General features: G+C 45.2%; 1 protein-coding gene across 5 annotated transcripts in view; it reads right to left on the bottom strand.

The window, feature by feature from the left end:
- Positions 1-3,216: 3,216 nt before the first annotated feature.
- The window catches only part of dock4 (dedicator of cytokinesis 4), a 238,917-nt gene continuing 226,670 nt past the window's right edge, over positions 3,217-15,463 (bottom strand). For 2 of the 5 annotated variants that reach the window (XM_055650008.1, XM_055650010.1), the window contains 6 exons: positions 13,259-13,340; positions 13,020-13,129; positions 11,007-11,079; positions 8,339-8,455; positions 5,244-5,323; positions 3,217-4,052 (listed from right to left, as the gene is read on the bottom strand). In XM_055650008.1, the coding sequence (XP_055505983.1) occupies positions 3,621-4,052; positions 5,244-5,323; positions 8,339-8,455; positions 11,007-11,079; positions 13,020-13,129; positions 13,259-13,340 (894 nt within the window). In that variant the 3' untranslated portion in view covers positions 3,217-3,620. The remainder of the gene's footprint in view (positions 4,053-5,243; positions 5,324-8,338; positions 8,456-11,006; positions 11,080-13,019; positions 13,130-13,258; positions 13,341-15,463) is intronic. The other 3 variants (XM_055650009.1, XM_055650011.1, XM_055650012.1) reach the window with 3 other exon arrangements.

The raw sequence follows: 15,463 nt of genomic DNA, 5'->3' as shown, positions 1-15,463 counted from the left end.
TATTATATATGTTTTTGAAACACATTGTAAAAATCCTCTTCATAACTCCAACCTGTGCCTGCTATTTGATTACGTTCCCAAAACCACTAGACGTAAACCTCCTGTCCCCCACTCTATCCTAATTTAACATTATTTTAATATTAATTTCATTCAACAAATCTTTCAAGAAATATCACTTTTGGATATAAACATCCACTTCCCTATTAAACATGTCAAGATGCAGTAGTAAGTAGTGACTTCAGTGCCACTCTCAACCTCACATACAATTTGTGCTTTTCTAATGAATGTTTAAATTAGCCCTTTTGTCAATCAATTATTTGAAGTGTAATGTAATGTCATTCTTAAAACATCAAGAATTCCCATGAACAACAGTTTTAAACCCTGAAAAGAAATTCCAGGCACCCACTCCAGCAAAGCTTATTGGAACTTTTTTTCAAAGATAAAGTTCAATATATAGTTATAATCAAGTGAATGAGTGCTCTAATAAGTGTAGGGGTTGTAAAGTTTCTGGCACCAGAATAAGTAACCCCCTTGTCATGTCGCCAACAACCAGAGTCCAACTTCAAAGTATTCAGGCAGGCACCTGACCCACAGAAAACGAATCAAATGTGAGGGAGTAGCGTTTCAACATGGTTGGATCAGCTCTTGTCATAGAAGTCCAAAACCAACCAGAACTAACCTAATGTGTTAAGGGAAAAAGATAGGACTGTTAAACTTTTAACAAATCGCATGAACTGCTAAGTTTCACTTTGATGTCCAAGTCAGTATCGATCCACATAATCCCAGGACACAAACTTGTTCTGTCGCCTAAAGAACTACTGCTCAACATACTTAACTCAAGCTAAACCCATTTTGTAACATTAAGTATTAAAAATGCAGACATAACTCTTACACCAATAGAACTGAACAATTTAGCATGATCTTAATATTTTAACGATTTTACTGTACGTGCAAATTAATCTAAACGATCACCTCAATCTGCCTTGTGATTAGGGCACAATATTTTACCCATTGCAAAAATATCACTGTTTATAGCAAGATGTTAAGAAGGAACTGCAGATGCTGGGAAATCGAAGGTAGACGAGTAGGCTGGAGAAACTCAGCGGGTGAAGCAGCATCTATGGAGCGAAGGAAATAGGCGACGTTTCGGGTCGAGATCCTTCTTCATACTGATGTCTAAAGAAGGGTCTCGACCCGAAACGTTGACTATTTGCTGCCTCACCCGCTGAGTTTCTCCAGCATTTTTGTCTATCTACTGTTTATATCAACATCTGATTAAGTGTGCAGAAAGGATTAGGACCATTAGGCAAGGTGAAAGGGAGTGAGGTGAGAGATGTCTCAGGTGAGAGCAGCTGATGTAGACTTGTTTATGTGAGGAGTGTTTCTGCTGTAATATCTGCACAGGTCTACATGAATGGTGTCGTACAGCAATGGCAGAGCTGCAGAGCAAAGATGGATTTGCTTTGCTGTAGTTTGCCATCTAGGATATCATATTAAAACAAACTACAGGAAATCAACTGCAGGTCAAGCAAAAATCCACAGAGCAAAACAGAGTTAGCTTGATGGTCTTCAACTTGCTGAGAATTTCTAACACATTTTAAATTTCCATCTTCCAACACATTTTACTGTTGAATTTGGCACTGCTGAGTGAGATGTGTTGTTTGTGAGTTTAATGCTTTATTTATCAAAGTTCCCTTTAATGTAGCATGACTGTAAAAAAGTTAAATATCTTGGAGTTGATATTTGTCCTTAGGACCATGTGCCAAATGGAGGTTGGATTGTTTGGATGTGTGTTCCTTGAAGTTTAGAATAATAAGGGGTGACATTACTCAAATGAATGAGATGTTAAGGGAGGGTGGCAGGGTAGAGGTGGAGACGCATCCACTGTTGGGAGAGTTATAGGCACAGGAAAATACCAGACTAATCATTTGAAATTGCAGTGGATGTTAGCTACTTCTCTCAGAGGGCATTGAATCTCTGGAGTTCTCTGCTCCCCTAGGGGAGAGGAGAATAGATCATCAAATTTATTTCAGGAGGAGAGAGATGAATATTTGCCAGACCAGGTTTCTGGAGGACTGGTGTGGATGAGGAGCAGAGTGGAGCTGACCGTACTGAATGTTTGTGTTCCCCCATCCAATCCAACCTCAGCACAAGCCCTCTCCTCCCTTTCTTCACCAACCCTATTGACCAAAGCCACAACATCTCATTTCATGCTCCAGAACCCAAGGTGGAAACCTCACCTCTTCTCCCCTCATGAGCCACAAGAAGATTCCATTTATTATCCTGAACCCAATCCCCCTCTTGGGCAACACTTCATTGGAAATGAGCAATTGAAGGTCGTAACAGGAGCTTGCAACCATGTGGACACTCCTCAATTTCTAGGCAAAAGTTTAAAAATAAAGTGTGAGAGTGTGTGAGAGAGTCAGAGAACTCGGGTAGTAGAGAGAGTGAAACAGGGATAATAACAACTCATTTTTGAGAAAACCTATAATGGGAGTAGGTGTGTGTGTGTGGTGTGGGTGTGTGTGTGTGTGTGGGTGTGTGTGTGTGGTGTGGGTGTGTAGGGTGTGTGCGCGTATCTGTGGCGTGCGTGTGTGTGCGTGCGCGCTTGTGTGTTTCTGTGACGTGCGTGTGCGCGTGTGTGTATCTGTGGCGTGCGTGTGTGTGTGTGTGTGTGTGTGCGCGTGCGTGTGTTTATCTGTGGCGTGCGTGTGTGTGTCTGTGGTGTGTGTGTGTGTGTGTGTGTATCTGCCGTGCGTGGGTGTGTGTGTGTGCACGCGTGTGTATCTGTGGCGTGCATGTGTGTGTGTGCACACGTGTGTATCTGTGGCGTGTGTGTGTGTGTGTGCACGCGTGTGTATCTGTGGCGTGTGTGTGTGTGTGCCCACGTGTGTATCTGTGGCGTGTGTGTGTGTGTGCACGCGCGTGGGTGCGTGGGTGTGTGTGTGTGCACGTGTGTGTATCTGTGGCGTGCGTGGGTGTGTGTGTGTGTGCACGTGTGTGGGCGTGTGTGTGTGTGCACACGTGTGTATCTGTGGCGTGTGTGTGTGTGCACGCGGGTGTATCTGTGGCGTGTGTGTGTGTGTGCACGCGTGTGTATCTGTGGCGTGCGTGGGTGTGTGTGTGTGCACGTGTGTGTATCTGTGGCGTGCGTGGTGTGTGTGTGTGTGCACGTGTGTGGGTGTGTGTGTGTGTATGTGCATGTGCGTGTGTGTGTGTGTGCGTGTGTATCTGTGGCGCGCGTGTGTGTGTGTATGCACGCGTGTGTATCTGTGGCGTGCGTGTGTGTGGTCCCATGAGTGCATTAACAGTAATTGAGGCATAGTTGTCTTTGCCTCAGTCTTTCACCCAGACTAATGATTCTAGAATCCAAGACATGCATCTTAACAGCAGTAACGTTGCTGTTCGCTGGTAACCTGCAAATTTACAATTTTCTCCACCCTGACCCTCTGTATAAAACCATTTAAATATATATTTACAGAATCTCGGTCACACACGTGGTCTTTGATTGTTTGGCGTTAAGGTGCCCACCTGGATGCTTTTGGTCACGTTAATATTTAGAGTTGAACTGCTTACATACATTGCTCTGCAGAGACCACACATGACTCCTGTCAGCTGCTCTATAGTTGCGACACCTTGCGCGGTTGTGATCGGGGCCTGACCAGGATTTCCTCCATTCTGTTCTCTCCTTCCGAGCGATGTACTCGCAGAATGTGGGGCTTGGGGGGCAGAGCAGGGGGTTCTCCACTGGGTGGAACCGACAGGCTGTGCGGCAGAGGGGCTCGACGCCTGGACGTCCCGGTATGGTGTTGATCCGATAAGTTGTAGCGCGGTGGCATGCAAGCAAAGGTCCCGTTCTCCTTTTTAATTAATTCCTCCGAGCCAATTAAGGTGCAGGTGATGGTTCCATCGGTCAGGGTGGTCTCAGTCACACTCCCTCTGCCCAGTGACGAGATGCCACTGCTGCTGCTTCCCGACAGCACGGGAGAGCTGTAAACCGGACCCAGCGACTGATACTCAGTGGGTGAAGGAGTCAATGAATGGACAGAACCCTGCAGGCCAAGAGGAGAACATACAACACCATCAGATGGATTTCATCAACACACAACTGACAAAATAAACCAAGGCATCCCAGAAATATAATTACAATCCGTTCATCCGCAGATGTTAAAAGAAAATTGTTAGAAATTGGGATGTCAGAATATTCACATGTGTTTACACATCTGTTCATGTTGGTCAGTATGGGCAAGTTGGGTTGAAGGGGCTGTTTACACACCGTATAACTCTGTCACTCTCTCACTTTGTTGATACTGACACAAAGAACTGCAGGTGTTGGTTTACAAAAAATGCCACAGAGTGCTGGAGTAACTCAGCAGGTCAGGCAGCATCTGTGGAGAACATGGATAGGTGACGTTTCACAGAGTGCTGGAGTAACTCAGCGGGTCAGGCAGCATCTGTGGAGAACATGGATAGGTGACGTTTCACTGAGTGCTGGAGTAACTCAGCAGGTCAGGCAGCATCTGTGGAGAACGTGGATAGGTGACGTTTCACAGAGTGCTGGAGTAACTCAGCGGGTCAGGCAGCATCTGTGGAGAACATGGATAGGTGACGTTTTGCGTCAAGTCTGAATAAGGGTCCTGACCCCAAATGTCACCTGTCCATTGTGATGCTTTGACCATTTTTTACCAATACACTGTGACATGCCACAATGCACAACTAATACAGAATACAGATCCACAACTCAATAACTCACTTCTTATAAAATAACAAGCTTTTAATGAAATTGGAAGGGGTAAAAAACATGAAATTGAGTATTAGAGTAACTTTTAACATTCTTATTTTCATAATCAATTCCCAGTTTTTCAATTTCTTCCTTTTATTGACTCCAGAGCTTTAATGATCCTTTTATTAATACAACAGGTATAGTTTTCACATCTTAATTTCTCCAATACATTGTTGTATAGATCTCTGACCAGACCCATCTGAGCAGGTGATTGGATCAATCTATTGCATGGTAAACATACTCCTTAAAATAAATGACACTGATTCTTTGTCAGAATGTACATCTGACCATCCCTCACTAATTGCATTATCTGCAGAAAATTATTTTAATTAATTAAAAAAATAGGAAGGCATTTATTTCTCCTTCTGGTGAATAACTCATGGTCTGTGAAAAACGCAACATTAAACTATTTGTTTCTCTTTTGAATTAGATAAGTTTTATTTGTAATCAACACCCATACCTTGTGAGGAGATCTGGGAAGTGCTGGTGGCGTATCAAAGGCCTGTGGGGAGAAAGATCTGTACGTCTTTGCAGGTGAACCTGTAGCAAGCAGCAAATAAAGAGCATCATTTTACTGCTACAGTACTTCAATGCAGGAGAAATTATTCACCACAACATCATGGAATTAATATCATTCTCAATTCATTACAAATCTAGAGCAGTCAGCAAACATCAAATTGATTGATACTATCTACCTCATTGGAGACTGTCGGACTATCTTTAATTGAACTTCACTGGACTTTATCTTGCACTAAACATTATTCCCTTTATCATGTATCTGTACACTGTGGACAGCTTGATTGTAATCATGTATTGTCTTTCCACTGACTCGATAGCAAGCAGCAAAAATCTTTTCACTGTGCCTTGGTACAGGTGACAATAAACTAAGTTCTAGGAATGCCTTTTTTTTTTAAAGCCATTTTGCAAATGTACACGATGTCTAAGTAGTGAAACAATTTTGCCTGGTCCAATCACGTTGATGCTTTGGTCAAGAAAGCAAACCAACGACTTGGCTTCCTCAGAAGTAATTATTCATGTCTTCCATCATGACAATATGGACAAGTTCTTCATTAGAACGGGTGTCAAGGGTTGTGGGAGAAGGCAGAAAAATTGGATTAGGTGGCAGTGATCAGCCATGATTGAATGGCGGAGTACACTTGATGGGCCGAATGGCCTAATTCTACTCCGATAACTTGTGACCGACCAATTTCCACAGTGATCACAGAATGCATCCCATCTGATTACAGCTTGGTTTGGCAAGGACTCTGGAGATGGGGGGAGGGGAGGGGCGCAGGTTGGATTTGTGAGAGAGGAGAAGGATTGTTGAGCCCAATGTATGTACAGAGAGATAGTCATGCATAGAAAGGGATACAGAGTACTGACTCTAAATCTCATGTTTGGGTGAGAAAATACAAAGGAGAAATCAGAGATATCACAAACAATGGGTTAAACGTACAAAATATATTGTTCTTTGACAGTTTGACAGAGCAGACATTTGTTGTTAAAGATAGACACAAAGTGCTGGAGTAACTCAGCGGGTCAGGCAGCATCTGTGGAGAACATGGATAGGTGACGTTTCACAAAGTGCTGGAGTAACTCAGCGGGTCAGGCAGCATCTGTGGAGAAAGGGGATGGGTGACGTTTCGGGTGGAGACCCTTCTTCAGATGTCAGGTGAAGGATCATGGCCAGGTGTGTTGGAATAATTGATCATCAATCTGCCCAGTGTACGGATGGGATTAATGATCGACAATATCATGGAAATGGAATGAGATGATCTTGAGGAGTAGGACATGAGGTTCATGGTGGCCATAAAGTGAGAAAATATTTTATACAAATTAATTATCTAAATTAAGTTTATCTGATACTTTCAAGGGACAAATAGATGTTATTAATGTATGGGCGAGAATGACATCCCACCACCCAACACACCATACATTCCCCACCCCCCCACACACACCATACATTCCCCACCACCACCCCACACACCATACATTCCCCACCACCACCCCACACACCATACATTCCCCACCACCACCCCCACCACCACCCCACACCACATTCCCCCACACTTCCCCACCCCCCCACACACCATACATTCCCCACCACCACCACACCACAAACCGTACATTCACCCACATTCCCCCCCCCCCCCACACACCATACATTCCCCCACACCCCCCCCACACACCATACATTCCCCACCCCCCCCCCCACACACCATACATTCCCCACCACCCCCCCCACACACCATACATTCCCCCACCACACACCACCCCACACACCATACATTCCCCCACCACCCCACACACCATACATTCCCCCACCACCACCCCACACACCATACATTCCCCACCCCACCCCCACACACCATACATTCCCCCACCACCCTACACACCATACATTCCCCACCCCACCCCACACACCATACATTCCCCACCACCCTACACACCATACATTCACCACACACCACCCCACCACCACCACACACCATACATTCCCCACCACCCTACACACACCATACATTCCCCACCCCACCCCACACACCATACATTCCCCACCACCCTACACACCATACATTCCCCACCACCCCACACACCATACATTCCCCACCCCCACCCCACACACCATACATTCCCCACCACCCTACACACCATACATTCCCCACCACCCCACACACCATACATTCCCCACCACCACACACACATACATTCCCCACCCCACCCCACACACCATACATTCCCCACCACCCCACACACCATACATTCCCCACCACCCCCACCCCACACACCATACATTCCCCACCACCCCACACACCATACATTCCCCACCCCCCCACACACCATACATTCCCCCACCCCCCCACACACACATACATTCCCCCACCACCACCCTACACACACCATACATTCCCCCACCACCCCACACACCATACATTCCCCACCCCACCCTACACACCATACATTCCCCACCACCCCCCCACACACCATACATTCCCCACCACCACCCTACACACCATACATTCCCCACCACCACCCCCCACACCATACATTCCCCCACCACCCCACACACCATACATTCCCCACCACACCATACATTCCCCACCACCCTACACCATACATTCCCCACCACCCCCCCACACACCATACATTCCCCACCACCACCCTACACACCATACATTCCCCACCACCACCCCACACACCATACATTCCCCCACCACCCTACACACCATACATTCCCCCAAATCATTGCATGAACTGCTTGAAACCATGGCAAAGTAATCCAATGCCATTCATAATTTCATGTTAAGGGAAATTGCTTTTCAAAAGCTCAAGGAGCAGAATGAGGCCATTCGGCCCATCAAACCTACTGCACTATTCACTCATGGCTGATCTATCTCTCCCTCTCAACCCCATTCTCCTGCCTTCGCCCCATGACCCCTGGCAGCCTTTGATCACTCAATGAAGAACAATCATGATGTGAGTTTTGTCAGTAATCGGTTTGTGCTTCTATGCAAATACCTGTGGTTTTCTGGAATGGAAGGTTGTGTTGTTTACCTGTGTGTGACGGCCGGGGTGGGACAGGAGGAGACACTAATCTTGCATTGTCCGGGACACAGGTGCGACCTTCCTTACCACTGTCCAGGCTCCAACTACCTGGAGTTGGGTTCATCACTATGAAAGAATATGTGCTTTATTTAGTGTGCTGTAAGGTGGTGCTCATTCAATATTTAATTATTACACAGTTATGCCGTTTGTTTCAGTGGATGATTCAGTGGAAGAAATCAGGTCGGGGGGAGTTCCCCCCACCACAGGTACCATGTGACCCCGTGCTACCTGCTCCATGATGGGATAGTCTGCGACTAAACCATCTCCCATACATGGTTTTCCAGGTGAGGAGGGGGCTGTGGACCCCCAGCAGGACCAAAAACAAGACCTGTCAAAGGGTGGATGAGCTTGTAGCGAGCCAACGGCCATCCACACTTCAGTAGAAGTTGCGATCACTGTCGTACACGGCATTGTAAGGCACCGCGCCCTTTGATGGTTTCAATGATGATGATGATGATGATCGTGGTGGTCACTGAACAATGTTGGTTCTTTGCTCCAATATCTGGAATTGGGAGTTTTCATCTTTATGTTCCACTTTCTATGGGAGTAAGCCTGAGTGTCTGGGATTTACACCAGTTCCACATCATTCAGTTAATTATTTCCTTGAGTGCATCGTCCACCCTTGTCCATCCACAGGTCCAGGTCCCCAACTCCAGTCATTCCTCCTCAACTCCTCGCACTTTACCATCCATTTTTTCACTATATAATTTTTGCTCTTTCTTTAATTATTTTTTCCCCAGTTTGGAGTGTTCTTGTGAGTTCTAGGTTGCAGGCAGCATGCAAATCGCTGTTGCAAATCAGCAAGTATTTTAATATAGTCCTTCCTTGTTGTAAATTGACTCGTATTGTATTCGCAAAATATCCGTACAGTAACAAGCTGTAGAAGGTGTTTTGATAACATGGCCCTGAAACTCTGAGGATCAGGGAATACTTAAGGTAGAAGTGGGGTTTGTAGTCAGGAAACTGAAGAACAGTCTTGTTCCCTCTCCATTGAACTCAACGTGATCTGATGTAGCAGCGATTTCCAGCTGCATCTATTTGGTCTCCAAATTTGAGCAAGGACATTCTTGCTATTCATTTTCACGAGGTTAATTCCCGGGATGGCTGGACTGTCATATGTTGAAAGAATGGATCGGCTGGGTTTGTATACACTGGAATTTAGAAGGATGAGAGGATATCTTATTGAAACATATAAAATTATTAAGGGATTGGACTTGCTAGAGGCAGGAAACGTTCCCTATGTTGGGGGAGTCCAGAACCAGGGGCCATAGTTTAAGAATAAGGGGTAGGCCATTTAGAACGGAGATGAGGAAAAACTTTTTCAGCCAGAGAGTTGTGAATCTGTGATATTCTCTCAGAAGTCAGTGGAGGCAGATTCTCTGGATGCTTTCAAGGGAGAGTTAGATAGAGCTCTTAAAGATAGTGGAGTCAAGGGATATGGGGAGGAACGGGGTACTGATTGTGAATGACCAGCCATAATCACAATAAATGGCAGTGCTGGCTCGAAGGGCCGAATGGCCTCCTGCTGCACGTATTGTCTATTATAACTGTTAACAGCGGCGTGGAGTGGAAACCTTGGAATAATGTAAGATACAGGCACAAAATGAATATTGGCTCTTTCTCCCTTTCAGTATCTGTACCTGATCTCCCCCCCCCCCCCCATCCTCTGCCATTGACAGTTCTTCCTTCCTTCCTTCCTCTGGCTTCACAATTCTCATCCTTTTATCTTTCATCTCTGGCCTTATCCATCCATTTGTCAAAATTACCCCCCCTCCCCCGTATCCACCCTCCCTCATCTGTATCCACCCTCCCTCATCTGGATCCACCCCTCCTCACCTGTATCCACCCTCCCTCATCTGGATCCACCCCTCCTCACCTGTATCCACCCCCCTCACCTGTATCCACCCCTCCTCACCTGTATCCACCCCTCCTCACCTGTATCCACCCTCCCTCACCTGTATCCACCCCTCCTCACCTGTATCCACCCCTCCCTCACCTGTATCCACCCCTCCTCACCTGTATCCACCCCTCCTCACCTGTATCCACCCCCTCACCTGTATCCACCCTGTCACCTGTATCCACCCTCCCTCACCTGTATCCCCCCTCCTCACCTGTATCCACCCCCCCTCACCTGTATCCACCCCCTCCTCACCTGTATCCACCCCATCTCACCTGTATCCACCCTCCCCTCACCTGTATCCACCCATCCTCACCTGTATCCACCCTCCCTCACCTGTATCCACCCCTCCTCACCTGTATCCACCCCCCCTCACCTGTATCCACCCCTCCTCACCTGTATCCACCCATCTCTCACTTTGTCCCACCCCCACCTCTCTTCCAGCTTTCTCTCCCCCCCCCCACTACAATCAGTATGAAGAAAGGTCCCGACCCAAAATGTCACCTATCCATGTTCATCATAGATGCTGCCACTGAGTTACTCCAGCACTTTGTGTCTTTGTAGATGAGCATCTGCGGTTCCTTGTGTCCACATTGGATATAACTAGATGTTGATTTCAGTTGTGGTAGACTCTAACTTTGATCTTTGAAATACAACGTGGTCAATTCTGACTAATCTTTGTGAGATATTGCAGAAAGCAACAGTGTACGTGAGACCCACCTTTGTCAGGTGCAGATAATTTGGGATCGCTTCGAGGCATGCACGAGTCACCAATTTGCTGGGTTAGCGTCTGCTGAGAAACAAGATTTTATTGTAAATAAAGAGAGAACAAAAGTGTATAACATCATTAATCTACAAACTAGAGCTGTAATATTAAAAAATTGTTTAGAGTTTTTCCACAACCGTAATACGAGGTCATTCTAGAAGTGTCTAGAAGCTTTGGTTATCAAGATTTCTTATGCAGAATATTACATCTAGCACATAGCAAGTTTTTTAAATTTAAAAATAACGTGGAAAATGCTTTTCTGTATTTTACACGTACAACATTTAGAGGACTGTTGTCATGGCAATTGCTGCATCTTTCAGCGGTGTACAGTCAATTACACAAAATCAGCATTACAATCTTACATGCAAGTTAATTTGACTTGCCCAGTTTTACAATAATTAGCCTCTGTATTTTAGTTTGGGCAATCAATAATGAGACTTGGGCTTCTTTCTGCACTGATACTGATAATGCAACACTACAGACCACTTGCCCCACTGTAGAGTTGTTTTTGCATTGACCCACTTCATCTTTTCAATGTCTAGCATCATTGATGTTTTGTGCTGCTGTATCTGTTTGGTGCCACAAGCAAGATTCTCCTTATAACTGCTCCTCACCGCACCTGTGCCAAGTACAATCAACTGACTTGACTTACACGCGGAGGTGAGTTCAAGTTTGGAATCTTTAGAGTTAAGGGGAGCGAAGTGTTGGGCTGAGTCAGGGAACAGCTGGAGTGACTGAGGGAAATGATTTCCATACATCCATAACGCATGGATCTTATAGAAACATATACAATTCTTAAGGGATTGGACATTCTAGATGCAGGAAAAATGTTCCCCATGTTGGGGGAGTCCAGGACCAAGGAGGTCATAGTTTAAGAATAAGAGGGAAGCCATTTAGAACTGATTTAATTTCACCCAGAGAGTTGTGAATCTGTGGAATTCTCTGCCACAGAAGGCAGTGGAGCCAATTCACTGGATGTTTTCAAGAGAGAGTTAGATTTAGCTCTTGGGACTAACAGAATCAAGGGATATGGAGAGAAGGCAGGAACGGGGTACTGATTTTGGATGATCAGCCATGATTATATTGAATGGAGGTGCTGGCTCAAAGGGCCAAATGACCTACTCCTGCACCTATTGTCTATATTTGAAGATGGAGGCTGATTGCAGCAAGATCATTGTACAGAATGACATTGTGTCAGTGAAATTAGTGTTTTTGCAGAGACTGACACAGTTAGATGAAGCGTGGAGACTGGGTGGGAGCAATAATGGGAGCATATAGCACAGAACACAAGGTGCTAGTGTGGGTCAGGCAGCATCTCTGGAGGACCATCCATGTCACGCCCAGTTACTCCAGCATTTTATAGTTTTTGCTCAAGATTCCAGCATCTGTAGTTCCTTGTGTCTTCAGATAGATATATACTTCCTGCTATAGAAACCAGGAACTGCAGATGCTGGTTAATACACAAAAAGGACAGAGTGCTGGAGTAATTCAGTGGGTCAGGCAGCATCTGTGGAGAACATGGATAGGTGACGTTTCACAGAGTGCTGGAGTAACTCACTGGGTCAGGCAGCATCTGTGGAGAACATGGATAGGTGACGTTACACACAGTGCTGGGGTAACTCAGTGGGTCAGGCAGCATCTGTGGAGAACATGGATAGGTGACGTTACACAGAGTGCTGGAGTAACTCAGTGGGTCAGGCAGCATCTGTGGAGAACATGGATAGGTGACGTTACAAGCCTGGCTTAAGCATTTCCTTCTGGGTGTAATTGATCCACTTGATCTTGAAGGCTTCACTCATCCATGTTTTGTGGTTTAAATGTAAATGGGAAATACTCAATGGGCATTGGTGTTAGTTTATACTGTCACCTGTGCAGAGATGGTGTGAGGACCTGTATTAGCAAGTCTGCATGTTAGTAATGGTACTGTTACAGAGTGTTGACACTCACCTGTCCTCATACCTGCTTACCTGTATTGGCTCCATGGATATTGGATAAATGGCACTGCATGGCCGATCTCTGGGAGAGAGGCAGGTGTTCTCTCTTGAATGCTTGTGCTTATCAGAGAGCAGTGGGGAGCCTAAGACACACAGCAAACAAGCACATTCTTTTAAACCACTTGAATACCATCAACGTTTTGCACATTTTATATCTTTTATTAAGGCAGTTGGACTTCCACACTGAGTGGTGACTGTGACTACAAACCCACCTCTGGCACTGGATGGAGCGGAGCTTGTCACGTTGGGCGAGGCTGAGTGTGTGGAACTTAAACTCGAGCTAGAAGGACTTGCCTGAAACAGACACAGCATTTATTGTTAAAGGCAGGATTTTGCTTAAAAGGTTCATGACCACAGTTTGTAAAGGTCACAGATCCAAGATTTAAAAAGCCTACAAAGTATATTAAATACATTTATTATTATAGACAGGATGTTACTTCAAAGAGGTAATGCCCAGAATTTGATTCAGTCACGGACCCAAGATTAAATAATGGTTACACTAGTGTTTGATGTCCCACGATCGCCCGGGGGGGGGGGGGGAAGGGGACACACACCAACAGCAGAGAGGGGCGACCTGACTCTAATGAGGAAATCTGTAACTTTATCATCACCAGAAACGTGGGAGAGTCTAGGACTAGAGGTCACAGCCTCAGAATTAAAGGACATTCGTTTGGGAAGGAGATGAGGAGGAATTTCTTTAGTCAGAAGGTGGTGAATCTGTGGAATTCTTTGCTACAGACGGCTGCGGAGTAAATGGATATATTTAAGGCAGAGATAGACAGATTATTGATGAGTGCGGGTGTCAGAGGTTATGGGGAGAATGGGGTTAGCAGGGAGAGATAGATCAGCCATTGAATGGCGGAGGAAACATGATGGGCTGAATGGTCTAATTCTGATCCTATCATATGAACGTGAACAGATTAACTGCTAATAAATAATGCTACCATTCCTGCAGAGTTTCTTGACTTCAACATAGATCAATCTCAATAAATAAACAAATTGTTGACAAAAATCGTCCAGAATTTTAAAATATTTTTTTTCAACGGATGGTATAGATAAGAAAATGATTAGAGATCTATGGGCTAAATTGCAGGCAAATGGGATGAGCCCAATATGCCCAGATGTTTGTCAAGGACAAGTGGGCTGAAGGGCCTGTTACTGTGCAGTATAGTTCAACAACTAAAGATAAAAGCCAGTTTTAAAATTATACAAACGCTATTTTAAATTTGTTAATAAGATAAAAACCATTGTGATCAGCTGGTAGAGCAACACATTTAGAAACAGTTCAAATGAAATCAAAGGGTGCCAGAGCTTACAGATCTTACAAAGGTTATAATAATACAGAATATAGGAGTGTGTGGAGCATGAGGCTTTGCCTACACAGCTCAACAATACAAACTTTACTCAAGTGATACTAGACTGGTGACAGGATTCAAAAACACACCATTAATTACTTAAAGAACAAAGAACACTTGGAGACAAAAATGTGAAAACAGGTTGAGTCCAAATTCACCGCGATGAAGGGATAGTGTGTTATAAATAACGTCACACTGCTACTATTCCTGGGGAAAGATACCCAAGCAGAGAGGCAGTCATTAAAAATAGACAAGGTGTTTACTATTTAAAGGAAGAAATGTCTAAAAGGAGTGTTTTTTATTTAAATATTCTTCCAATACCAAAGCATTGGACACAACAAGTCGGCAATCTGAACAGCGAGACGGTTGTAGATCAGAGTGGAGGAGACTATGGGGTGATGTCCTGGGGCCTAACCAACCTCTGACTGTTGGGTTGCTGGAATGGAAGAACACTGCAGGGAACAGTCAGACGGTCGTAGTAGAGTGAGGTTTCCATGGCACCAGGACCACAGCTGTGACCAATGGCGTTCAAATTATCATTGAAAGATACAGCATGGAAACAGGCCCTTCGGCCCACTGAGTCCATGCCAACTATCGATCAGGATCACAACCCGAAACGTCACCCATTCCTTCCCTCCAGAGATGCTGCTTGTCCCACTGAGTTACTCCAGCATTTTGTATCTACCTTACCCATTCACACGAGTTCTATGTTATCCCACTTTTATTACACACCATGGACAACTTACAGCGGGTCAATTAACCTACAACACCGCACATCTTTGGGATGTGGGAGGAAATCGGAGCAACAAAGAAAACCCACGCGATCACAAGGAGAAGGTGCAAACTCCACACAAACAGCACCCAAGGTCAGAATGGAACCCAGGTCTGTGTCACTGAGAGTCAGCAACTCTGCCCGTTGAAGCACTGTGCCGCCATGAATGATCATTGTCCACCCTGCTCATCAACAGCACAGTCTTGGATGTTTACCGGCCTCCATAAAACATCCAACCTGCACAACAAGCCCACAGTATCTACATTAATGAAGAGATGTATAATAATATA

This window comes from Leucoraja erinacea, chromosome 19 (genome assembly GCF_028641065.1).
Source record: "Leucoraja erinacea ecotype New England chromosome 19, Leri_hhj_1, whole genome shotgun sequence".
NCBI lineage: Eukaryota > Metazoa > Chordata > Chondrichthyes > Rajiformes > Rajidae > Leucoraja > Leucoraja erinaceus.
This window is presented reverse-complemented; position numbering and strand designations above follow the sequence as displayed.